This window comes from Pinus tabuliformis, chromosome 1_2 (genome assembly GCF_031772625.1).
Source record: "Pinus tabuliformis cultivar Carrire ecotype Pingquan chromosome 1_2, CPIR1, whole genome shotgun sequence".
Classification (NCBI taxonomy): Eukaryota; Viridiplantae; Streptophyta; class Pinopsida; order Pinales; family Pinaceae; genus Pinus; species Pinus tabuliformis.
Genome location: NC_142298.1, coordinates 44,200,065 through 44,227,699, shown reverse-complemented (window position 1 = coordinate 44,227,699; position 27,635 = coordinate 44,200,065). Strand labels below are relative to the sequence as shown.

The 27,635-nt window shown below is 40.1% G+C and overlaps 1 protein-coding gene across 1 annotated transcript in view; it reads left to right on the top strand.

The window, feature by feature from the left end:
- The first annotated feature begins 4,131 nt into the window (after window positions 1-4,131).
- Window positions 4,132-27,635, top strand: part of LOC149204345 (ATP-dependent Clp protease proteolytic subunit 4, chloroplastic-like) — a 93,357-nt gene continuing 69,853 nt past the window's right edge. The window contains exon 1 of the mRNA XM_089394691.1: window positions 4,132-4,790. Within this exon, the coding sequence (XP_089250817.1) occupies window positions 4,321-4,790 (470 nt within the window). The 5' untranslated portion in view covers window positions 4,132-4,320. The remainder of the gene's footprint in view (window positions 4,791-27,635) is intronic.

Sequence of the window (27,635 nt, the reverse complement as noted above, 5' to 3'; positions counted from 1 at the left end):
GGCCAAGGCCAAAACTATCGAGCAATTTTAAGGTAACCTTTCATGAGGCGACTACTCAATTTGAAAAGGAACTCCCCCAAATGCCTTTCTGTCCTAATCGTAGCCGTCAGATCTATTGTTAGATGATTGAACCGAAATCAACCATCTAATTTAATAAAAAATGTTATAAAACATTAAAAAACCCTTACAAAAGGTTAATGTATTATTTATTAGTTAATATATTAGTTATTAGTTAATAAATTGGTTTCTATTATCTATCGAACTTTAGCCTAACCACGTTAATAAACCCATCCTGCACGCGGATATTCGCGTTTGATGCAGAGGAGGGTGGGGGACCCGCAGAGAAGGGAGAAGGGTTTGAACGAGGGCCGCAAAGGACGAGGGGACTCTTTCTTCGCTGCATGAGGGCCGCATAGGCCGTTTTTTTTTCTTCTGCAGATCTTTTTGCCCTCAGAATATGGCATCCTCTGCATCACAAATGGTTATGGTGGTAGTTATGAAGTTTTATATATATTCGAGTCACTGTTCTCTTATATTTTTCTTATATTTTGCTTTATGTTTGCTGTTCGTGAAAACCGACAACTCAGGTGTATGGAGGAGTGATTCTACTCTACGTAAGGACAAAACCCTACAAGTTACTTGTTGATACAAGTTAGAAACAACAAAGAAAAGTAAACATGTGTGTTTCTTTTCGAAACTAATGCACAGTTGTTATTTTTGTTTGTCGATTTCAGACTACAAGTTGGCTTGCATTTGAAACAATGTTCAAATTAGATTTGTATTGGATACAGCTACGATTTCGGACTGCAAGTTGGCCTTTTCAATTTTGTTTTAATCCCATCCATCTGGCTAAGCATTTTTGTTACATAATTGTGGCACAATTGGGTTCGTATAGGTTGGTCTGTCTCTGAAATTTCCCATCACAACTGTAGCACAGTTGGGCTCTGAGGAAGTCAGCTCTTTCAGTTGAGCACACTCTTCTGTTTTACCCTTGACTGCACCTCGTATTAAAATTGCTCCATAGTTGTGACTCTTCAAAATTGACGAGGTGATTAAAAATAACATGTTTGTTTTCAGTTTCTTGACCATGGTAAAATCCACTTTCACTAAGAAAATGCATAAAAACACCAAAAATCATGTGTTATGACCACGGAACTACAAATAACCATGACTGTCAAAAAGCAATAAATTAGATGTCACAAGATTAAAGCTAAAGATAAGACATAAGAATACTAATATGGAATGGAATTTCAACAAAGGGATATGCCATTTTGGAAACATACCCTATAACATCACATAGGTCACAATCAAAAGCTGAAGATGGTCCATGAGGCATGACATTAAAGCCGCCAGCAATGATGGCATTGCACAAAGGAAGTTTGTGCAAGGAGGCTATCACATCAACCCAGGAACTTGTGCCCCAAAGCCAGCTTCCAATTGGTAAAGCTTTCTGTGCCAGCAATGCTTTATGAACCGTCTCAAATACTGAGATTCAAACTTATTAATGCCTTATTCTACATTGAGAATTAATTTCAATACAACAATGTGTCACCAAAGCAAGGTTGAGTTTGGTTTAGGGCTTGGTCTAAGGCCAATAAAGGAGATCGAGCCATGTTGATGTAACCCTTGAAGGAGGTTGAGTGCCTCAGCATGTGTGAATAGAGTGCACAATGGAAAAATTGAAGGGTTTATATGAGTGAGAATAGAACCAAAATAGCAACTCATCTGTGTCTACATTAGCCCAAGAAGGAGATGTAGAATCTTAAGAGCAACTGCAGCAAGAAGAAGCATAAGTTTATGGTATGTTTTTTGTCGGAAAGAAGCTAAGTTTACCCTCGGAGATAGGCCAAGAATTATGCAGGTAATTTGTGCCTTAAGAGGGCTTAGTCCAAGTTGAAATAAGGAGCAAGAAGACACCAAAAGTTCTAAGACTAAAGTTAAGGTTTTGTTATGTGCACAGGGAAGAGGGTCAAGCCCTAAAAGAGACCTGAGCCTCAGATCAGACTATGACATTCTATTTTGATAAGTTTCAAGAAGAGTATAATTTTTTGAAAAGTAAATTTAATTATATATTTATTTAGAACATTAAACATTATATAGTGAAAATCAATTATATTTCTCCTCCCTTACAGTGACTATTGAGAAAGTTCCAAGAAAGTTATTCTCACTATTCAAAGGAATAAGAAACTTTACTCTGTTTTTTCTCGGGTTCAAAGAAAACTCAAGAGTTTAGAACCTTCTTTATAGTTTCTCTCACATCAAAGAAATAAGAAACTTTTCTCTCAGTTTTTTCTTTGTTTCAAAGAAAACTCAGAGATTTAGCCGCTAGAATAAACATATAACCCGACTCACCAAATTTGAAACGATTTAGCTGCCAATTTACAGTTGGACTCCCACCAAATTGACTCCATTTATTATCCTACGATTCAGGATTGTGTACCTAAAAGTTGATAAATGATATTTGAGGTAATTAAGGAGTTGTCACATGTAATACTGCTCCCTCCCTACATAAGCAATGAGATTTGGCAATAGCATGTCCGCTTTGGCTCTTTCTCAATTTATAAAATTGACACTGTTGACTGATATTGGCATCACCAACCCTATTCTAAGTTGAAATTTCGAATAGTCACAACTATCGAGCAATTTTAAGGTAACCTTTTGTGAGGTGACTGCTCAATTTGAAAAGGCCAACTTGCAGTCTGAAATCGTAGCTATATCCAATACAAATATGATTTGAACATTGTTTCAAATGCAAGCCAACTTGCAGTGCGAAATCGACAAACAAAAATAACAACTCTGCATTAGTTTCGAAAAGAAACACACTTGTTTACTTTTCTGGTGTTTTTTCATCCTTATGGTTACCCTTAACGGTTAGGTGACTGTTAGGAGAGCAAATGGGAAGTACCACTTCTTTATAGAGGGCACAACAACATAGTTGCTTGACATTGGATCCCATTTGAATTTAATATTTTTTATGCCATAGCAGGGCTAAGGCCAAATAAACAAGAGCATGGATTATGTTTAATATGAGGTGTAGTCAAGGGTAAAACAGAAGAGTGTGCTCGACTGAAAGAGCTGACTTCCTCAGAGCCCAGCTGGGCTGTAGTTGTGATGGGAAATTTCAGAGACAGACCAACCTATACGGAACCTAACTGTGCCACAATTATGTAACAAAAATGCTTAGCCAGGTGGATGGGATTAAAACAAAATTGAAAAGGCCAACTTGCAGTCCGAAATCGTAGCTGTATCCAATACAAATCTGATTTGAACATTGTTTCAAATGCAAGCCAACTTGTAGTTCGAAATCGACAAACAAAAATAACAACTCTGCATTAGTTTCGAAAAGAAACACACCTGTTTACTTTTCTTTGTTGTTTCTAACTTGTATCAACAAGAAACTTTTAGGGCTTTGTCCTTACGCAGAGTAGAATCAATCCTCCATACACCTGAGTTGCAGGTTTTCACGAACAACAAACATAAAGCAAAATATAAGAAAAATATAAGAGAACAGTGACTCGAATATATATAAAACTTCATAACTACCACCATAAGATGTAGAGGGCACCATATTCTGAGGGCAAAAAAATTTGTAGAAAAAACGACCTACGCGGTCCTCATGCAGCGAAGAAAGAGTCCCCTCGTCCTCTGTGACCCTCGTCCAAACCCTTCTCCCTTCTCTGCAGGTCCCCTGCCCTCCTCTGCAGCAACTCTGCCTGCGCCCTCAACACCCCTGCCCTCCTCTGCATCAAATGCAGATATCCGCGTGCAGGACGGGTTCATTAACGTGGTTAGGGTCCAGTAGATAATAGAAACCAATTTATTAACTAATAATTAATACGTTAACATTTTTTTAAGGGTTTTTTAATGTTTTATAACATTTTTTTTATTAAATTAGACGGCTTATTTCGCTCAATCGTCTAACAATAAATCTGACAGCTATCATTAAAATAGAAAAACATTTGGGGGAATTCATTTCAAAGGGAAACACATTACAGTGTAAATACACTGAAATAATTAATGTTGTGTGAAATAAATAGATTTTATGTTAATAAAATTTATCGATGTCCAAATTCACATAAAGATTATAATACACTGAAATAATTAATGTTGTGTGAGATAAAGAGATTTTATGGTAATAAAATTTATCAATTGATCGTTCGAAACCTGCATCCCGTGGCTTGGTCGTTCATAACCTGTATCGTGGATTTCTCAATTGATCGTTCGAAACCTGTATTCTTTTTACTAATTAATAGTAAACCGCCACACCGCATAAGCCCGAGCTGTGTCTTTTGAACTCGAGAGATCATAGAAGCAACAAGCATGGTATCTGTTACCTTATCTACATGTCTATCCTCCTCAGCCCTCTTGCCCCGCAAAACCCAAAACCCTCTCCAGCCCCACAAACCCCCATGTGGGAACTTACTTTTCCCAGCTAGAACACCGTTTTCTTATTCAAATGCGTCAATTTCAGGAGGTTTGGATGGCACCCAAATCACATTTGCCAGGTTAATGTCTTCATCCGGTCGTGGGTTCAAATCCCGGGCTTACATAGACGCATGGGCTGCTGGTACGGGTGGGCGTGTTATTGCACAACAGACTCCAGCATTGGCTCAGAGATCTGCGGACGCAGATGTAATGGGTCTTCTTTTGAGGCAGAGGATAGTCTTCTTGGGAAGCAACATGGATGACTTTGTAGCAGATGCCATCATTAGTCAGTTGCTTCTGTTGGATGCTCAAAACCCCGCCAAGGACATTCGACTTTTCATTAATTGTCCCGGTGGTTCAATCAAGTTAGTTGCTCTCCTACAATTTCTGCTAATAGCTTGTATTTAATGCCCAGTTTTTTTTGTTGATTTTAAGATTTCTGAAAAATTAGATGTTTGGGGAAAAATTTCGTTTCTTTCTTGCTGTTAGTGATTATCTTGAGATTGGGACGACTCGCATTTTTTAATGAATGACACCATCGGGCGGCACGGGTTGGGACTCATTTGGTGGAAATTTGAGTCCAGAATAGCCAAAAAGAACGAGGATATTTCAAAAATGATTGTTCACTTAAAGAACGAACTCGCAAGAAATTGTAGTTTTAATTGATTAAATTCTAATTTCATTCTTCATTTTGATTCGAGGATGAGAGGTCCTCTCAAACAGGTAGTCTTGAAGGCAAATGGACAATAGTCACTCTCTACAGTGTTAAAAATTGTTGGAAAAATTGATCTCACATTGTATTTACACTGGTGCCTTTTTAGTCCCATTGATCTACTGGTCATTTTCTGTACAGTGATAAAGTTATCCCATCTTAGGAACCGGGAAGTGACAGTATTTCTGCCAGGAACCTTGAAGTTGCATCTATTCTCCCATGAACCTTGGAAGTGTTAATGCTTCCCACCTGTTCTACTGGCCACTTCAAAGTTGCCGGCAGAAAGTCTATAGAGTGGATGGTGTTTGCCAAAATTGACACCATATTATCCTGAGGTTTAGTGATCGGTTATTGCGATCACTGATAATTAGTTAGTAATCTGGCACCCCAATCATTTTGTAGGCATTAGGCAAATCAAGAGAATCAAATTCACAATGGGCTTTCGGTTGTGCTTAGATGTATGATAAAATTCAGCCTCACAAGGGAAAAGGAAACTAAATTGATATTCTAGCATACAAAAAGAGGTAATTTTCTTCAAAATATACAGGGAGGATTGTATTTTAGTGAACATTGAACACATTTTTTTTTAACAATGCTGCTGTCACTAACAAATGAGAAACAACTCTCCAACCAATATCCCTCTGACAAATCAACCCAATAATTTCATTCATAACTAGATATGCCTTTTCTATAGCCACTGTTAAATCACTGCTCATGGCTCTGACACTCGACATGCATCCTCCAAGAGCAACCACATTTCTATGTGAATCCAATGCTGTCTCATTGGTGCAGTCACCTCAACATCATGAAGGTTCTTTATAACAGTGCTTTTTTTATAGTCTCCAAGCCAGCCTTTTCTCGCAAGGACAACATCCAAGCTAGGTAACGTGACATTCTAGGGTAGGGCTATGTGTCCCATGTCCACATGTTGGACACTTGGCATGCACAACATGCTGCCCTGGCATGTCTAACATGCGTTTGGCATGTGTCCTTTTCAGCACACATGCCAAATGCGTGTCTGACATGCTGTCTTAGCTTGTCGTGATCAATGTTTTAAAACCCTGACTTGGGTTTGGAACCGGTCGAGGGTCGGCTCCGACTCTAACTGTGACTTGGTATCGACTTGGCCGATTTGATTTCAATGTCTCGGTCGTTGTAAAAAATACATTATATATATATATATATATATATATATATTATGAAAAAACATAATGTTAAAGATTTTCATTCATGTTTCCAAACACAAAGCATTAGAATATAGAGATAAGACAACATATGATCAAAGTAGGTTCATGAATATATCCATTATATCAAAATGGCACCCAGTGCATTGTCCAATACATACATGATATAGAGATTAAAACAAAAACACATAACCAAGGAGGCTCTAAATGGCCTCTACAACAAAAGAAAACTGTAAAACATCACTAGTCACTAGTATTACTGGCTACTGCTAGAGAAGCCAACATCATTTGGCTCAGAATCTGAATCAGAGTCAGACAGGGAAACCCATGGTTCCTCCTCATCACCATTTCCAACTGCAACTGTAGAAGTAGTAGCACTAGTAGGCGCAACAACTACACACTGAGATAGACGAGATATGCGCTTCTGTTGTGGCTGAGTAGAGGAAGTGCCTGCAACTAGAGGACTTGGGGCCGGGCCCGGTACAAGTGGATTTGCATTCAACTGAACATTATGTTCATCAACAACTTCAGCTAATGCCTCTGTCTGTAAATCCAAATCAATACCAATATCCTCGTCAGAATCAAACTCTGCTGGATGACTCTCCACTACCCAATTTGATGTTGGATCAGTATCTTCCAACATATTGGGATCTGTATCAGGTCTTTTGTTCAACAATTGGTTGTGTCTGAGCCGAAGGTTGTATTGGACATAGACTAGATCATTTAACCGTTTTTATTCCAAACAGTTTCTCTTGTTCGTGTGAATCCTTTCAAAGACAGACCAATTGCGCTCATACTAAGTTTGACTCAAAATACGGATTGCAAACCTCTGCAATTGAGGACAATGACTACCAAATGCCTCCCACTGGTGCAAAAAACATAGTTTTGTAATGAGTTAGCTCAACAAATTATATCCAAATTTCAAATTATAAACAAATTAACAAAATAAGAATTTGAAAATTGAAATTGTTTGTTTACCTGGCTTATCTGCTTCCCTTGCAATCCTTGCTAGGTTCTTACCAAAGGTACTTGTGGCTGTGCTGAAACAAGTGATCTGTTGGTGTATCTCCAACGAATCACTCTCCTGAGGGACCATGCGGACAATGCAGTCAATCAATCCATCTCTAACTTCCCTAGTCAAAGCTTTTGCCTTCAGAGCTTTATAATGATACCGCGGGTTCAGAAAAAACCCAGTTGCATGTATAGGGCGATGGAGTTGATTGTTCCATCTTTGATCAATAATTGCCCAAATGGGCCCATACTTAGCCACTCTATCCTTGTATACACCTTTATTTGCTTCTTTGCTTGATCCATAGCCTCATAAATGAAGCCCATAGCCAATCTTTCCCTATCCATCAACTGCAACACCTTAACCAGTGGCTTAGCAACCTTCACAATCTCTGTTGCCTTTTTCCAAAATGTTTCTTCATTAACTTTCTTTTTCACATCTTTGCCATCCTGTTTGCGAGACCATTGGCATTCATTCCATTCATCGCTGGAAAACACCCTTTGTACGTTTCTATGTTGGGAAAGCATAGATTGCAATGTCAAAAAATGAGTTGCAAATCTAGTGATGGCAGGCCTAATAATATCCTTGCCCCCTGTGTGTTTCCTCATCAGGCTCAAAATCCATGAGTGATTATAGATATATTTTGTTATGCTTTGGCATGCTCTACAATGTTCTTGACCCGATCTATTTTGCCAATATCCTCAAGCATGAGGTCTATGCAATGTGCAACACATGGAGTCCAAAAGATGGTTTTGTGTTTTTCCTCTAACATTTTACCAGCAAGAACATAGTTAGAGGCATTATCTATGATGATTTGAACAACATTAGCCACCCCCACCTCTTCAACAACCTCATCCAAAATCTGAAACAACAATTGTGCATCTTTCACCCTATTAGATGCATCAACTGATTTTAGAAACATGGTTTCTTGTGGGCAAAAGATAAGAAAGTTTATGATGGTACGGTTCCTTTGATTAGCCCATCCATTTGACATGATGGTACATCTTGTTTTTGCCCATGAGCTTTTGAAATCTTTTAAATATTCATTAATGGAAGAAACTTCTTTTTGCAAAAGAGATCCCCTTAACTCATGCATAGTAGGGCCTTTGAAGCCCTTTCCAATAGCAAATATGACATCAAACATAGGTTCATAATATGGTGAACGAGAAGCATTGAAGGGGATATTCGAATCATACCACCATCTAGCTATGAATCACATGCAATTTCTCTCAATTCTTTCTTCCAATGGTCATCTAAAATGGGTTGCATATGAATTCTATTAGCTTGAAGACCATGTGCATCTGATGGAGAGGAGGGTGTGAAATAACTTTCGATATTACCACTCTTTTTCATTTTATCCTTGCCCTTTTCTTGAATAGACTCCAAAGAGGGAGGAACATTGAATATACTCCAAAGAGGAGGAACATATGAAAGGGGTTGGATGCATCAGTGCAAGGGATAGATGAAGAGCCCTCATAATCAAAATTGGGGTTGGCAGCCATCATTTGTTGTATATCATCTTCCTCCCAATTTCAACCTCTATTTCTTTTTGCCTAACTTTTTCGTGCTCAAACTTCTCAAAGTTATCTAGCAACTCCTTCCTAATCTCCCCAATTTGTGCTGATGCTGCTTCACATGGAGTAATTTGGCCTCTAAAACCAGCCAAGTGTTGTTTCAGCCTAAGAATGCCCCCTCCACCCCCTTAATTTTTCTATGACAAAATTTGCAATGCATTCGATTATCAATCATTTCAGCATATGCCCAAACAACATCTTTCACTCTAGGAGCAATTTTTTGATATTTGGACTTGGAAATGAAAGGACAAAAAAAATCTAAAAATGAAAAAAAAAACATTGCTTCAATGTTCATTTCTCTTACAAAAAAGACTCTTTTCAATTTCCACATTTCCACAAAAAAAAAGCAAAAACATATTTTAGAAGTGAAAAAGAATACCTCTAAGCACAAATCGCCTCCTCAATGCTGCTCCAACAAACCAACTCCTCAATGCTCCTCCAATGGTTGCCCAAGAAGCTTTTCATTGCTGCTCCAATGATTGCCCAAGACTCCTCACCGCTGCTCCGAAAACAAACTCCACAACTTTTCACAAATTCTCACACAAATGCAATGAGATAGCTGTGAGGAGTGAGGGGGTTGGGTAGCTTTTATGTTTTTGATGACAATGGTATGTTCTATGCTTAGAGCAATTTTACTTCAATATCTTTATTAGCTCAATATATCCAGTTTAGCAATCACATCATCATGATAGTAAAATGCAGATAGAACATAAACAATAACAGTAGAAGACAAGCCAAGATAAGAGGACACAAGATATGGCACTAGCCAGGGACAAAGCCCAATGTGGGGAAACCCTTGATCAATTCTTCTTATAATTCTTCAAAAGTTCAGCAGAGAGAGAGTACGATGTATAATATTCACTTGTCCAATTACAGTGAAAATCTGATCAGTCAAATAGCAGAAACAAAAAGTCCTAACCAAAAAGTCAACGCTGGTCAACAGGGCATAATTCGTCCTCAATTCAGCTTGGTCAAACCTAGTCAACTTCGGCCTCCAACAACAAGTCCAGTCAGCGCAAAAACAATCCGAAAAAGTCCAGTCAAACCTGGTCAACAAAAGTCAACACAACAGCCAACCCTAGCATAGTGAATGCTGGTCAAACAAAGGTCAAACAACCTCATATTTCATGCCCAGAACTACGACTTGCTCAAACAAAAATCCTCCACCCAAAACTGCAGTCAAAACATGTGAACACTTGGTCAACGCAAGTAAAAACAACCTCTGTAATTTCGGTCAACTTTGGTCAACTTTTGGGACAAAAAACCCTTCCTTTTCTTCGCACGTGTGGAGAGCAGCCTTTGAATTTCGTACCCAATCAAATGAAGGAGAGAGAAGATTGTGAGTGAGTGAAGTGTCCAAATGAGGAGGAGGCACCATGTATTTATATGCAAACGTTGAGGATGAATAGACGTGACTGTTGGGCTTCTGAACCTACATGAGTTTGCTTGGCCGACCTTGACAATTTGTCCATAATCAAAATAAATTTATAATTCCATTTGTACATGTTAGAATGGGATGATCTTTAGATCAATCCTACACCTCTCGAAGAGAGGAATCCAATAAAAATATGAGTTGTCCAATGTGAAGTTTGGCCCTAGTTGCCAAATTTAACACTCCCTCTCAACTAGGGGGGAACTTCACCTGCCAAACTGTCTAACAATCTGTACCATCACTGTCGCTGCTCTATTGAACCATGAAGAAAGAAGAAATGGTCGAGAATGTATCATACCATTCTCCACTAACCCGAAGTCAGTCTGCAATAATGGAGAGTGTGTCATACCACTCTTAACTGACTTGAAGTCAGTTTCCACTGATCCTAGATCAATATCAACATCCTAGCATAGGGAGTAAGGTAGTACACGATGTGTCCATCGGTAGTACTATGGTCACTATCCTCATTTCCCTAGTCATTGGTCAGATGAGAGGTACTTCCCATGAGTCCCGGACTGCATGGCTAGGATGTGCCGACAGGGGATGGTGAACTAGTCATCTTGCTCATATGCCATAGGAGAAGGTGAACAACTCAACCTATGCATATGTCACCATGGGATATCACAGGGGAAGGTGAACCACTCACCTTGTACATCGCGCACCATTGGGGGAAGGTGAACCACTCACCTGATGGTCGCTCATTGCTCCAAGAAGTACCCCAAACCCCCCGGAGCTCCCAAAGTTCAACATCCATCTCATATGGGAGCCTCATAAGAGGGTCTCTCCACGACTCCAAGTCGTTCATGGAAGGTCAAGAATTTGACCTTCCCTAGGGGATTCGTAAGAATATTGGCAACTTGATCATTAGTCCCAATGTGTTGGAGCCTTATTGCTCCCTGTTGTACCATATCTCGGATAAAGTGGTACCTGAAATCAATATGCTTGGGGCGGTCATCAAACACAGAATTCTCCGAAAGACGAATCCCACTCTAGTTGTCGCATAAGATCATGGTGGTATTCAGCACATGTCCAAACAACTCACTAAAGAGCTTCCTCAACCAAACAACTTCACAAGAGGCCAAACTAGCAACAATATATTTAGCCTCAGCGGTGCTTAAGGAAACAGACTTTTGCTTCTTGCTCATCCATGATATCAGAGCAGAACCTAGAGAGAAGCAACATCCAAATGTGCTTTTATGATCCACCACACTGCCAACCTAGGTTGCATCAGAGTAAACATGGAGCCTCACATTCCAGACAGTGTATCTCAGTCCATAAGTGATTGTGCCCTGAAGATATCTCAAGAGATTCTTGGCAGCAATCCAATGTATGTGATGAAGCTCGACCATAAATTGGCTCAATGTATTCACTGCAAAACATATGTCCAGATGGGAGTTCACCAAGAACATTAGGCCCCCCACGAGTTGATGATACTCAGAAGGATTTCCCAAATCGGGTCCAACAACACTTCCGCATAACTTCTTGAAGTTAAGTTCTATTGGAGTAGTCACGGACTTGCAGTCCACCATCCCAAATCTTTCAAGTATCTTTACGATATATTTTCCTTAAGAAAGGAAAATCTCTGTTGGCTTTTGGCAGACTTCCAACCCTAGGAAGTAATGCATCAATCCTAGGTCCTTCATCTCGAATTCGAAAGCCAACTCCCTATTACATTGATGAATAAGAGGGTCTGCACCTATCAGAAAGAGATCGTCCACATAGAGTACCAAGATGAGAGGTCTATCATTCTCAACCTTAAAGTAAAGGTTCAGATCAACTTCACTTCTTGTAAATCCCAACTTCATTAGATAGCTATCGATCCTCTCATACCAAGCTCGGGGTGCTTGCTTCAACCCATAGAGGGCTTTCTTCAACCTACATACATGTGTTTGACGATCTTGAACTTCGAACCCCTCAGGTTGTTCCACATAGACTTCCTCCTTAAGTGAACCATGCAAGAAGGCAATCTTGACATCCATCTGGTGGATATTCCATCCTTGCAAGGCAACAAAGGCTATGATTGAATGGATGGTGGTGTAGCGGGCAACTGATGCAAATATCTCATCATAATCTACACCTTCCTTTTGAGAGAAGCCTCGAGCAGCGAATCTGGCCTTGAACTTTTTAGCACTTCCATTAGCTCCATGCTTGATTTTGTAGAGCCATTTTGAGGTGACAACGAGTTTGTCTTTGGGTCTAGGAACCACATCCTAGACATCATTCTTCATAATCGACTCATACTCTTCGTTCATTGCATCCTTCCAAACTTGGTGTTTGGCAGCCTTTTCAAATGTGCAAGGCTCAAATTGAACAATGGTGCTCATTGTAGTTAAGTACCCTTGGTACCTATTCGGCTTCTTTCTTTCACGAAATGTACTCTTAGGTGCAACATGTCCCTCGGCATCTTCGAGAGTCTCCCTAAGCCATGAGGGTTTCCTTTTTGAGAAGGAGGGCCCATGAGGTGGTGGATCAATGGGATCCATTTGTACTTCAGCATCAAGCATCTGCTCATCTTGTGGTTCTCCCTACTTTCTGGAATCTACTTTTTTGTCCTTCCTTGGAAGAGGAAGGTTACTAATCTTCCCAAGGGTAGCATCCTCATCGAAAGTGACATCATGACTTATCTCCACTTCTCTTTGACCAGACACATCGATTCTATATGCCTTAGAAGTTTCACTGTAGCCCACAAATGTTCCTTTCTTCCTAGAAGCATCCAATTTGTTTCTCTTTTCTTTCGGCACATGAAAATATACGGGGCTAACAAAAATTCTAAAGTGAGAAACATTAGGCTTCTTACTGGTGAAAACTTCTTCGGGAGTTTTGGAGTCCAACGCTTAATGAGGGCATCTATTTTGAACATACACGGCGGTGTTTGCAGCTTCTGCCCATAAGAACTTTGAAAGGCTTTGATCATGAAGCATGGCACAAGTGGGTTCTACGATAGAACGATTCTTCCTTTCAACAACACCATTTTGCTCAGGAGTATATGTGGTAGTAGTCTCCCTCTTAATTCCAACTTCTCTACAATAATCTTTGAACTCATTTGATTCATATTCGGTTCCATCATCGGTCCTCAATATTTTGATCTTCTTCCTAGTTTGATTTTCGACCAAAGCTTTGAAAGAACAAAACCATGAGAATCCTCTATCCTTCTTCTTTAAGAAATATATCAAAGTCTTGCGAGAGAAGTCATCCATAAAGATAGCATAATATAAATATCCTCGCAATGAGTTCACGGGCATTGCACCAGATAGATCAGAATGAATCAATTGCAATATGTTAGTGGTCTTGCTATCACTTGAAGGGAATGGTCCCTTTGTATGCTTTCCTTCGGCACGCCCCTGATAAACACCTTCATGTTCTACTTTAAATTCGGGCATACCTGTCACCATCTTCCTCACATCGGGTAGAGTCTTATAACGTAGATGAGCAAACCTTTGGTGCCATATTTCGGATTGAAGTGATGTGTCGCAAGACATAGCTCCGAATGGGCTTCCTCCAACATGATATAGGTTATCAACCCTGAAGCCAAGTGTAAATGCATCTTTTAAATTTTTATTCCACACACGTACCTTTCCATTGATGAATGCCACCTTGAATCCTTTGTCCTCCATTGCCGAGATAGATACCAGGTTCTTCTTTAGATCAGGTACATATAGTACTTCTTGTAGATGAATGATATTACCTTGATTCAATTGAAGAGTAACATTCCCAACACCTTTCACAGGATAGGTGGCATTGTTTCCAAGGATAATTTCTAAATTTGTATCCCTTTCAATCAGATTTGAAAAAGCTTCCTTATACCCGGTGAAGTGCCTTGAGGCACCACTATCAATCAACCAATTTCCCAAAGTGTCTGGAGGAGATGCAGTAGAAAGGGCAGATATAAGATAGAATTATTTTTGCTTGTTATCAACAACATTAGATTCATCATACCTGGTGTTTCTTGATCTCTTGGGAGGGCAACCATTTCCTTGATGAGGAGCGGGAGCATTCCTTTTTCCTTGGTTGTTGAATCTGCCATTCCTTTGATTATTGTTGCCCCTGAAATTGTTGTTGTTGTGGTTGTCATCATCATGAGGTGTATCCCTTCTATTAGGACACTCCCTAGCATAGTGGCCAAACTTGTTGCAAATGAAGCATCTTCCCTTCCTTCCATTTTTGAAACCCGACCTTCCTTGACATTGCTTCTTTGAACTTGCATTGTTCTTCTTTTTAGCATGAGCGGAGAATGCAGTAGGATCATTCCTATTTGAAGGCATATCTAGTTCCATCATCCTTGTTTCTTCTTGAGAACATCTAGTCAACAATTCTTCAAAACTTGGAATCCTGTTGTTGTTAAGAATAGTGGTGTTGAACACGTGCCATTCACGAGGGAGTCCTCCAAGGGCAATGAGAGTAAGCTCCCTATCAGCAATAACTTCTCCAATCGAAAGAAGATCATTTTTGATCTCAGTAATCCTCATGAAGTAGGATTGAATATCTTCATTTCTTCCTTTCTTTATATCCTTCAGCTTGTTCTTGAGGAAAAGAATTTGGTTTGCATTGCTAGATTTGAACATGCCAACCAACTTGTCATATATCTCCTTTGATGTGTTCAAATCAGAGATGTAAGCAACTAAATGCTTATGAATAGAATCCCTGATGATCTTCTTGGCTTTGACTTCATCCTTCTTGTACTTTGTCTTAGCAACAACAAGTGCATTAGAAGGAGGTTCCAAAATCTTTCCCTGCACATAATCCATAAGATCTTGCTCTTCTAATGTCAAATCAAGAGCATTTTCCATGCATGATAATCAAACTTATCATGAAGCTTATCATCAGACTTGAAGTAGGATGTGGAGGCCATTGAATCTTATCCTTGATCAGTGATTGCTCTTCTCACTCTTGCTTGGGCTTTGTCTTCACCTCAGCTCTAATACCATGTTAATTTTTGATGACAATGGTATGTTCTATGCTTAGAGCAATTTTATTTCAATTTCTTTATTAGCCCAGTATCAATATCCAGTTTACCAATCACATCATCATGATATTAAAATGCAGATAGAACATAAACAATAATAATAGAAGACAAGCCAAGACAAGAAGACACAAGATATGGCACCGGCCAAGGACAAACCCCAATGTGGGGAAACCCTTGATCAATTCTTCTTATAATTCTTCAAAAGTTCAGCAGAGAGAGTACAATGTATAATATTCACTTGTCCAATTACAGTGAAAATCTGATAAGTCAGATAGCAAAACAAAAAGCCCTAACCAGAAAGTCAACGTTGGTCAACAGGGCATAATTCTTCCTCAATTCAACTCGGTCAAACCTAGTCAACTTCGGCCTCCAACATGTCTAGTCAGCCCAAAAACAATCCAAAAAAGTCCAGTCAAACTTGGTCAACAAAAGTTAACACAACAACCAAACCTAGCATAGTGAATGCTGGTCAAACAAAGGTCAAACAACCTCAGATTTCGTGCCCAGAACTGTGGCGTGCTCAAACATAAATCCTCCACCCAAAACCGCACTCAAAACAGGTCAACGCTTGGTCAACGCAAGTAAAAAACAACCTCTGCAATTTCGGTCAACTTTGGTCAACGGCTAGAACAAAAAACCCTTCCTTTTCTTCGCACGTGTGGAGAGCAACCTCTGAATTTCGTACCCAATCAAATGAAGGAGAGAGAAGATTGTGAGTGAGTGAAGTGTCCAAATGAGGAGGAGGCACCATGTATTTATATGCAACGTTGAGGATGAATAGTCGTGACTGTTGGGCTTTTGAGCCTACATGAGTTCGCTGGCCGACCTTGACAATTTGTCCATAATCAAAATAAATTCATAATTCCATTTGTACATGTTGGAATGGGATGATCTTTAGATCAATCCTACATCTTTCGGAGAGAGGAATCCAATAAAAATATGAGCTGTCCAATGTGAAGTTTGGCCCTAGTTTCAAATTTAACATTTTATAGGTTTGGGAGAGGTAAATGGACTTCAAATAACCTAAAACCCAATTAGAATCAAGTTCGGGGTCTATTTTCCTCCCCAAAAAGGTTGGTTGGGCGTGGCTGGCCAAACTGGCCGGTTTAACTCGGGCTCGGTCGAATTGGCCGGTTTGTTACCAAACCGGCTGAGTCGGTGATTGGGTCGGCTGGTTCGGTAACAAACCAGCTATCGAACCGGTTTTTCTGCCGAGCCGTACCGACTAGGGGTTGACAAGGTCGAATCGGAGCCGACTCGATCGATTTTTAAAACACACTCATGATGTGTCAAAGATCGGAGCTCCAGAAACATTCAAACAATTTCACACCAGTTCTAAAAATGTGTGCAGTGTGTTCTGACGTCTGAATAAATGTGTCCCAATGTATGCTTGATGTAGTTCTATTTTCTAAATGTTCAAACTTGTCTCTGTCTCGGGATTTTGGGGGTTTATGTGTAATGTGCCTTGCTCTCTCTTCTCTTTCTCTCAAAATGCTCATGAAAGAATGAATTGATCTTTTTTTTCTCCTCTTCTCCTTTTACTGTCTAAATGTCCTTTTGGGTTACCCTAAGATCTAATGGCTGAGATTCATTTAGATTTAGGGATGAGAATAAATGTGCATTTAATTCTCATTTTCTATTTTTTAACTCATCCACTTAAATAAAGACCCACTTAGCCTTTTATTTCCATAGTCACTTTTTCACTTTCTAATTCTTCATTGACTTTAAATAAAGTCGCCTTTAAATTAGAATGTAACTTTACCACTTATAAAGTCACTTTCAAATTAAAATGACTTTACGACTTATAAAGTCACTTTAGGAGAAAAGTACAAATAAATTTGGACACTTTTCCCTAGGCCAAAGATCAAAGCCTTAGGGAACCACTTGTCCTCTGGTACCCAAATTTTAACACTCCCTCTTACCGAGGAAAGTGTTCTTCACCACTCCCATCTTGTCTCTGAAGTAGACATGCTTGCCCCGTGGTAAGGCTTTGGTGAAAATGTCTGCTACCTGCTCATTTATGGAAATGTACTCAAGCTTGACAAGTCCTTTTTGGACATAGTCTCTAATGAAGTGATACTTGATCTCAATATGCTTTGACCTGTCATGAAAAGCTGGATTCTTCGTGAGTTTTATGCATCTTTGATTATCACAGTAAATCACTAAAGGTCTCAATGCCTGACCAAATAGACCAAACAACATCTTGCGAAGCCATATGGCCTCACAACTAGCCAAACTAGCAGCCATATACTCTGCCTCAGTTGAGCTCAATGCAACTGACTGTTGTTTCTGGCTGATCCATGACACAATTGCCGAACCCAACCCAAAACAACACCCGAAAGTACTCTTCCTATCTGAAGCACAACCTGCCCGATCTGAATCCATGTACCTTGCCAGTCTCACTCCATCACCTTGTCTATAATCCAGACCAAAATCCATAGTCCCCTGCAAGTAACGAAGAATGTGTTTTGTAGCCACCCAGTGCACTCTCCTGGGCTCACACATGCACTGACTCATAGTGTTAACTGCAAAACATATATTTGGTCGAGCGTGACCAAATACATCAATTTACCAATTAGCTGTCTGTATAGAGTAGGATCCACCAACTCGGAATCAAAAGCGTGAAGCTTCTTCCAGTTAGTGATCATAGGTGTAGACATGGGTTTGCAATCCTTCATGTGAAATTTGCTAAGAATATCCACAATGTACTTCCCTTGTCCCATGAAGAAATGCCCCTCCTCCTGCCACACCTCCAATCCCAGAAAATAATGCATCAAGCCGATATCCTTCATATCAAACTCTGAAGCAAAATCTCTCTTACAACCCTCAATGAGTCTCTTTGCACCAATGATGATCAAGTCATCAACATACAACACCAGAATGAGAGGCTCCTCACCCACCACAATGAAGTATAGGTTCGGGTCAACCTCACTCTTTGTGAAACCTAAGTACTACAAGTATGTATCAATCCTTGAGTACCAAGCTCTAGGAGCTTGCTTTAGGCCATAGAGTGATTTTTTCAATCTGCATACATGGGACTCCTTCCCATGCACCTCAAAGCCCTGTGGCTGCTCAATATAAACCTCCTCCTGAATGAAGCCATTGAGAAATGCGGTCTTCACATCCATTTGGTGGATCTTCCAACCCATCTTTGCTGCAATCGATATAATGGAGCGAATAGATGTATATTGAACTACGAGAGCGAAGGTCTCCTCATAGTCAACTCCCTCTACCTGTGAGAACCTTCTCTCCAAATATCGAGCCTTGAACTTCTCGATGCTGCCATCTGCAACATGCTTTATCTTGTAGAGCCATCTGGAAGTAATAATTGATTTACCTTCAGGCCTCGACATGACCTCCCAAACATCGTTCTTCATAATAGAAGAATACTCCTCCATCATGGTCTCTCTCCAGACCTGTTGGCTGGCTGCCTCCTCATAATTAGAAGGCTCGGAGCCAATAATGTTTGTTACCAATGCCATGTAACTACAGAACCGCTCAAGTGGTCTACTCTCTCTAACCTGTCTCTTTGGCCTAGCAACTGATGTGGCTTTGCGCAAGGTATCTTGAAGCCACTTGGGCTTCCTATTCCTTGAGCATACTTCTCCCACTAGAGTGAAAGAATCCTTATCATCACAGAAGATTGAACTCTTGAAGGCCTGCCAACTGACCTCATGCTTGAATCTGTGCCTGTAGATGCTGAAGTACCGTGCGAACTGTCCATTAGTGGATTACCATGTGCACTGCTCTGCGAACTGCCTTGCATGTTGTCCGAAGAACCACCCACCTGACTCTGAGAGCCACTGCTCACTGATGGACCTGACTCTGTAACCAATGTACCTCCTGATCCCTGACCACTGGATCCTTGTGACTGACTCAGCTGCTCCTGAGGGTCTGGTGACTCTGGATACTCTAACTCCCGTGACCTCTTAAAATCTCTCTCCTCCTCGAACTTCACATCCCGCCTGACAACCACTTTCCTCTGCGCAGGAATATAAATCCGATAAGCTTTCGAGGTCTCGCTATAACCCACAAAGATGCCTTTGTCTGCAGTGGGCTCTAGCTTGGTCCTATTTTCCTTGGGGACATAGGAATATGTAAGGCTCCCAAAGACACGAAAGTGCCCAACATCAGGCTTCTTCCTAGAAAAAGCCTCCTCCGGAGTCACATTCCCTAAGGCACGATGTGGACTTTTGTTCTACAAGTACACAGTAGTGTTGTAGGCCTCTGCCCACAAAAATAAAGGTAACCCTTGATCATGAAGCATGGCTTTGGCAACCCCTACAATGGATCTGTTCTTCCTCTTCGCAACCCCATTCTGCTAGGGGTTGTAAGGAACTGTGAACTCCCTCCTATTGCCTGTCTCAGCACAAAATTCAACAAACTCACCAAGGGTATACTCCCCTCCATTGTCCGACCTGAGGACCTTGATCTTCCTACCTGTCTGGGTCTCCACAAGAGCTTTGAACTCTTGAAACCGCTTGAAGACCTCACTCTTGGTTTTCAAGAAATAAATCCAGGTCTTCTTGGAGTGGTCATCAATGAATAAAACATAGTACTCATAGCCACTCAAGGATACATGAGACATCCGACCACTCACATCGGTATGAATCAAGTCAAGGATCTAGGTCGCTCTGCTGTTACTGTTAGGAAAAAGGGGATCTGGCAAACTTCCCCATAGCACATCCTTTGCATACATCAAGGTGATCAGAACTGAAATATGGCACACTAGTGGTGATCTCCTGCAATGTACTCAAGGCCCCATGATACATGTGCCCTATCCTGCGGTGCCAAATCTCACACAACTCTGAACTGCTAGATCTGCTATCGGTCCCGTCTCGGGTGCTGCTAATCAATGCCATCAGGGGTTGGAATGAGAACTTGTACACCTTGGCATGGCACACACCAATCACTCTAGATGAAGAAGTTGGAGTTCCCCTAGGATATATAAGCACCTGCCCTCTCATGAACAACACATCATACCCTCCGTCCTCAAGTGCTGAGACGGATATCAGATTCTTCTTCATTCTAGGAACATATAGAACATCTGACCCTATCAAATGTCAATGTCCCACACCGACTGCTCTAACCCTGTTGTCATCACCAAGTACTACCTCCATATCTGTATCATCCTCTGAAAGCTCTTAGAAGTACTCTCTGACTCCTGTCATGTGGCGGGAAGCGCCACTATCAACATACCAAATGCTAGAATATGCTCTGCTAGTAGTGAAGAGTGCACACTCCCTCTGAACCTGCATGGTAGGTGATCCTGCACTAGTGGCCTCACAAGCTATGAACCCAAACTCTCGATCAAAGCTCTCTGAGAAGCTCTCTATGTCTGCAGAAGCCGCCATGGGTTTGTCTCTCCCTTTCTTGTTCTTCTTCTTCGGACACAGAACAACATAGTGTCCCAAATTTTGACAATTCCAACATTTGACTTTGGAATAGTCTTTCTCCTTGTTCTACTGTTTGTCTTTACCTTTGCCTTTGCCTCCACTATTGGAATCTTGCTTCTTTGCTCTACCCTTCTTGCTTCTTGCTAACAATGCCACATAGTCATCCTCCTCGACTTGTTTGGTTGCCCCAAGATGGTTCTTTCTTATCTCATTCTGAACGCAATCATCCTACAACCTCTGCCATCCGGGAAGGTTTTCCTGTGCAACAATGCCATCCACAAAATTCTCCCAAGTCTTGGGAAGTCCATTCAAAGCAATCCTCACCAACTCAGTGGGCACAATAATCTCACCTACGGCTGCCAACTCATCTCTCACTGAAGTGATCTTTGTGAGGTACGCTGTAGCACTGTCAGTGTTAGCCATTTTAATGGCCTTCAATTTCTCCTTTAGGACCATTTTTTTGTTTCATTTGAGCTCTGGTAAAGACTGGTCAAGGTTGTCCACATCTCATGTGCATAAGTCTTTCCTCTCACATGAGGAATGGCATGATCTTTGATTCCTTTCGGAATTAATCTTCTTGCCTTAGCATTCTTTTTGTTAAACTCTGCCAATTGTACAGCGTCAACAGGTACTCCTACTAGGTTCTATGTGGTATTGACCATAATGCCCCATACTTTTGTTTCCTCAAAGATGCTTTGGATTCTCTCCTTCCATGCACTATAGTTGTTGTGCCCATCCAACCTGTCTTCAACTCTCAAACCTAAAGACATGTTTCACTGTCCTGCCAAATTGAAATTTTCAAATCTGTGGTAATGGTTTATGTTTTCTGTGTAAAATCAGCGTGCTGTAATTTTCACTTTGTTGTCCCAAACTGCACTTTTCAGTCAACCAAACTCTGATACCATAAAGAATTTCAACACCCACTCCAGTTATTAGTTTTCCTTATCACTCCAAGCATTTAGTTTTTCAATCCAAGCATGATAAAAATTCTAAAATTTGGAAATTGACAATATTTTTTGAAAACACAAATTTAGAGATTTCACAACTGCTGAAATTGCAAAAATAAAACATAGCAAAATTATGACAATCACACATAGAAAATAACACAGTGATTTTTGGTCAATGTGACCCTAGAAAAATCCCCTCTACAACTCTTGGGGAAAACCAGTTTGAGAGCTCTTTTTTATTTTTGAAAACGCTTTTACAGAGAAACTGAAATACACAGTAAAAATTCCAGCGACCACAAATTACAACTTATCTCGATTTCTGAGCTTGAACTTTGCCTCGAAAATCGTGCCAATCAGCAAAATGCCAAAACAATTTTTTCAGCAATAAAACAACATTAAATGCTGTACGACCTGCCTCGAAAATCATGCCCGAAACCTGCTGTATAGATTGTATGGACCATACAGGTTTCAGCAGTACCACTGCCTCGAAAATTGTGCCCAAAACTTACCTCGAAATTCGTGCCCTTATTGCTGTCCCTCTTCCTCGATTTTTGTGCCTTTCTCCTGCTGTACAGTTTTGGCTTGGGATGCATGCCAATAAATGATGCTGCCCAGATTTACTGAAATGTCTTCTTGCCGCTCTCCTTCACTTCCTCACTGCTCATAAATTTTCTCCTTGCTCTCTCTTCTCTTTCTCTCAAATTGTTCATGAAAGAATGAATTGATCTTTTTTTCTTTGCTCTTCTCCTTTTACTCTCTAAATGACCTTTTGGGTTACCCTAAGATCTAATGGCTGAGATTCATTTAGATTTACGGAGAATAAATGTGCATTTAATTCTCACTTTCTATTTTTTAACTCACATATTTAAATTAATACCCTCTTAGCCTTTTATTTTCATAGTCACTTTTTCACTTTGTAATTCTTCATTGACTTTAATAAAGTCGCCTTTAAATTAGAATGTAATTTTACCACTTATAAAGTCACTTTAGGAGAAAAGTACAAATAAATTTGGACACTTTTCTGTAGGCCAAAGATCAAAGCCTTAGGGAACCACTTGTCCTTTGGTACCCAAATTTTAACAGCCATTACACAACAACTAGGCCAACATAGTGAGATTGGAAACAACATAGTAGTGTTAGGGACCTCGTACGGTTTATAAAGATAAATAGAGAGTTGTTGAAGTAGTATCAGTAGATGCATACGATTAGTTATTGTTAGAACAAGTGGTACCTTCTACTATTGAATTATTTAAGGGTTGTCCTGATTATTGCAACAACCCTAGCGTAAACTTGTAAATTGAACATATTGTGTAGTAAGGTTCATGGTTTATATTACTGTACATTCTTGATTTTATTGTTGAAGTTAAAGGTTATTGTGAAATTTGGTTATATGTTTCAAGACCCTAAGGGAAAAATCCCGTTGGGACACTACAGTGGTATTAGAGCTGGCTTATCCTACTAGCCTGTGAACATAGGGTTTGATATCACTGACCGTAGGATCTTCAAGGCTTCAATGGTGGATAGGATGAAGCAACCTCTAGAAGACACCATGGAAACTACGACTGCTCGATGGTAGTAGCACCAATAGCTGATGACTCAACTCCTTGCCATTACCATGTTCCCATTCAACCTAATACCCTTGGATAGACTAGCACTTGGACAACTGGTCAGAAGACTCTGAGACCTTGGCTTCCCCAATTCCTAGATGGCCGGAAAACAGGGAATTGTGGACCACCATAACGTATTAAAGATGCTTCGGATTATTGGAGGGTGTACCAAATGTTATTAGAGGGTACTCAGGCAATCTTGACCTTTCATGAATTCTATGACATTAAGTACAAAGGTAGGGCCAGTAATTGTGGTAAGGGCATGCATCAGAAAACAGTCACGAGGAATTGGAATGATTTTTGGGCTGGTTGCAGGAAAGACATATCAAATGGTACTGATAATAAGCCAAAGACAAAAAAAGAGAGTGCATAGGTAGCATCATTAAGTGTGAAAGATGGCATGGAAATTCCAGGTGGAGGAGAGGTTGCTACAGAATTTCAAATTCATGAAAAGGATTGCAAGGATCAAACACACGACTTCCAAGATTGATCAAGCACCTGAATTAGAGGGTAAGAGGCACACAGGTGATGAGGTCGAAAAATATATCTATCTTGGTGAAAAGGATATGGGTCATGCTGACAGTGATGAGGTGTTGGCTAACTGTGATTCATTGGAAATGAGTTTTGTTACATCAGATGGCTTTGGCAGTGAAAATAGTTTGAATCTATCCATTGCTTTATCATAAGGAATTTATGACTCTGCTAAAGACATGTATATTGGGTGTGAAATTCGTAGGCAAGAAACTTGTAATGTGAGTCATGTTTCAGAGATGCATTCAAGCACCACCTGATAGACACCTTACCTTAATTCTAGAAATTGATGCATCCTGTAAAGTAGAGCAGGGGATAGCTCTTGTAAAGGATTCCATAGAAGTATCAAATGAAATTTCTAAAGGAATTTACTATGGATATAAGGAAGAGTTTTCTTCTCTTGAGCAGGTTTTGGGGCATGTCAAACATGAGATTGAAGTTTGCAATGGCACGAAGGTTCAAAAAGGTGACACTGGTTTTGACTTAGCTTGTAACACTACTGACAATGGACCAAATGTTGATGTGTCTTCCCCTTCTTTTGAAATGACTGATACTAAACTGGTTCATACTACTTTCCCAGTTGTTGAAAATTTCTATAAGGTTGTTGCTCCTACCATTGCAATTGATAAGAGTGTATGCAAATTGGATTGTAATCTGGCAGTTGATGAAGGATTTCATAATGTTGATATGACTATGGTTGTTAATAATTTATGCAATGATGATGAACTTGGATCAAAAGATGAAAGCGTGGGCATGGTTGAAGAACCCATGGCAATTGATGAGAGTGTTTCTACAGTTGACACTCTTGTGAGACTTGAATTGAATGCTTACAAGGGTGGTGTCTCTGTTTTAAATACTCAAATTGATGATAAGGTTCATGATATTGTAGCAGTTCGTGAGAGTGTCTCTAAGGTTGATGCCCATGTAACTGTTAATGAGAGTGTCTGCCTTGTTAATGACACTTTAGCAGGTTATGAAAGTGCCTGCAAGGTTGAGTCTTATGAGGCTGTTGAAGAAAGGGAGGTCAATATTGGGTTTCCAGTGGCAGTTGAGGAGAGCGCTTGCAATGTGAAAAACATTGTAGCAATTAGTTAGCGTATGGTTGATTTCCATGTGGATGTTTATCAGAGTACCTGCAAGCTGGATGCTATTGCAGCTGCCGATGCATGCACCAATGCTGGGTAGTCTAAAAGTCAGAGTACGATGCTATTGCAGCTGTCGATGCATGCACCAATGCTGGGTAGTCTAAAAGTCAGGAGGATGCATTGGAGGAATGTTCTGTAGAGATAGTCTCGGGAGTTGCTAGTGATGTTGATTATGATTTTGATGTTTATGAAGTAGATGATGAACCTGTTTCTTATATCGAAAAGATGATGGATGGGAAGAGAAGCTTTCTTATTCCTATTGTGCTGATAAGTGCCACTCCCTATTCTCATGCATTAACAACAGATTTGGAACCAGGTGAAATTCCATCCACATCTGAAATCAATGCTAATTGCTTTCAAAATACGTCAGTCCCAGTCAATGAAAGATGGAGGCAAGAAGTGCCCCTTTTTTGGTCCAACGAAAACAGTCTTGCGGAGGAGTTTGAATCGAAAGAGGCCATAAAAGAGACAACAAGTAGAAGAGAAAGCAATTGTTCAAGACAGTACAAAGACAAATGGTGAAGCATTTGATGACCACAAACGTCAGTTTGAAATACATGATTCAACTGCAGGCCAATCTAATGTGGCACGCAAGATAAAGAACGGAGTCTCCAAGGGTAATGGAAATATGTCTATTTAGTGTTTGACAGAGTTGAAATCACACAGTCCCGGTTCAAGTGTGCTTGGTAAAGGTGGAAATGGATGTTCTCAACTGCAAAAGTCAAGGATATTTCATCCAAGTACTTCTATCAAAGGGGTTGAAAAAGTTGCACCAAGAGGTAGCATTGGCTTGAGTTCACGTGGAAATACAGAAGGTCGGTCTCAATGGGAACATATGGAAGTCACAGTGCCAACTACAAAAAGCTCAGTTCATCGACCAACAAAAAGTGGAACTGCAAGGTGGAAGTATACTGTTCCACAACCATTGCTCTGGCCACTTACAAAAGAGCTTCTACAGGAGTGCGGACTGCGATGTAATAGCTAGTGACATAAACAAGCATATGGGTGAAGAAGTACCCCGTCTTCTTCAATTCCAAAAAAGGACAAGATGTCAATGAAACTGGATACACAGGTTGCTTGCAATCCTTTGTTCTTTGAAAATCTGCATCTACATGATCAGAATGTGAATCTGACTAAGCATACAAATCTAGAGGAAGATGCTCGTTCCACTTCTTTCTCAACTGCAAGTGCGAAATCAATTAGAGAATCTAAGGGAAACTCTAGCAATGTCTGGAGTTGTTTTCACCTCTAGATGTAATGAGAGAGTTGAGAAGCATAAAGAGTCTTTAACAGTATTAGAAGGAAAATTGAATGAAAAGGAAGTGGAGAAAAACCAGTTGCAAGTTAAAACAAAGGAATTGCAAGAAGGTGAGATAAAAATGCTTAGGAAAAGTTTGACATTTGAAGCATCTTCCATGCCACCATTCTACCATGAAGCAACTCTATTGAAGGTTGAGTTGAAGAAGACACCTCTTACCTGCCCAAAATCTCCCAAATTAGGGCGGAGAAGGAGCTATCTTGATGTAGAATTTCAAAGTGACCAGAAGGAAGGATACGAGGCAAGTGAGTAGTCTTCATTCTTGAAAGAAGTGTTGATTTTTAGGGTGTCTTCTATACATATAATTACTTCTAATGATTTTGATTTCTCCACACATTTATTTATTACTCATTATTCCATCATTAAGCAATTATACAAAAGACATCAACAAATTATGACATTAGGATCATGAAGGTGCAACCATAAAAGATTACAAGAGATTACCCTGGGAAAACCTACATGGAGGGAAAACCCAATAATCCTTCCTTATAGAATCAATTCAGTAAGAGACGTCAAGACAACTGTCCTCAAATTTGTCCACAACAAGGTCTGAAATAAGGTTTGCTACAGATCTCCAAGAGGGCCGAAATTCGGCCTGCAACTAGGCCACAGAGTCGGATTCCACCACATAAAATTAACCTCAAAACTTTGCACTGAACTCGACCTTATTTTTCTTCAAGAACGAGGGTAGATCAAGTATCTTTCTTCCTTCTGTTTTTGGCCTTTTTCCTTCTTGTCTTCTTCACATAGAACAAAGATATAATGGATGATGTGAAGCGCTCTTGGAAGTAGATTGAATGGTGTACTTATAGTCTTCTTGTGGCGCGAATAGGTGTTTCCTTGGGCAGGTCGACGTGATCACTTGGAGGGCCGGCTTGGTCACTTTTGGAGGCAAAAATATAAATTGAAAAATCAAAATTTTCTTTTGCAAAGGTCATGAAGGACATGCTTGACAGATAATAATAAATCAAATACATCAATTATAAATAATTTTTATTATGAAGACTGACCATAGCTACATATTTCAACACTCCCTCTTAGCTAGGGAGGTATTCATAATGACTATCAAGATGCTCTCAAGTTGACAATTTTATAAGGATCAAGATTAAGATAAGCGTCATCATCAATATCATAATCACTAGCATCAATATAATCATGGTTCACCATCAAACAACTATAAACATAGTCTAGGTGAAACACCATAGGCCTCGTCAATGATAAACAAACTCACTCTAGAAAGAGATTTGAGCATGATGCGGGGAGGCTCCAGCTCACTCAAGAAAGAGATCCAAGCGGCCTCTAGGACTATTCTCCAATGAAGGTCTAACTGACGCAAAGAGAATATCCTCTGTCAGACCATTCTTCAAACCAAGGTCAAAGTGACACAGGGAG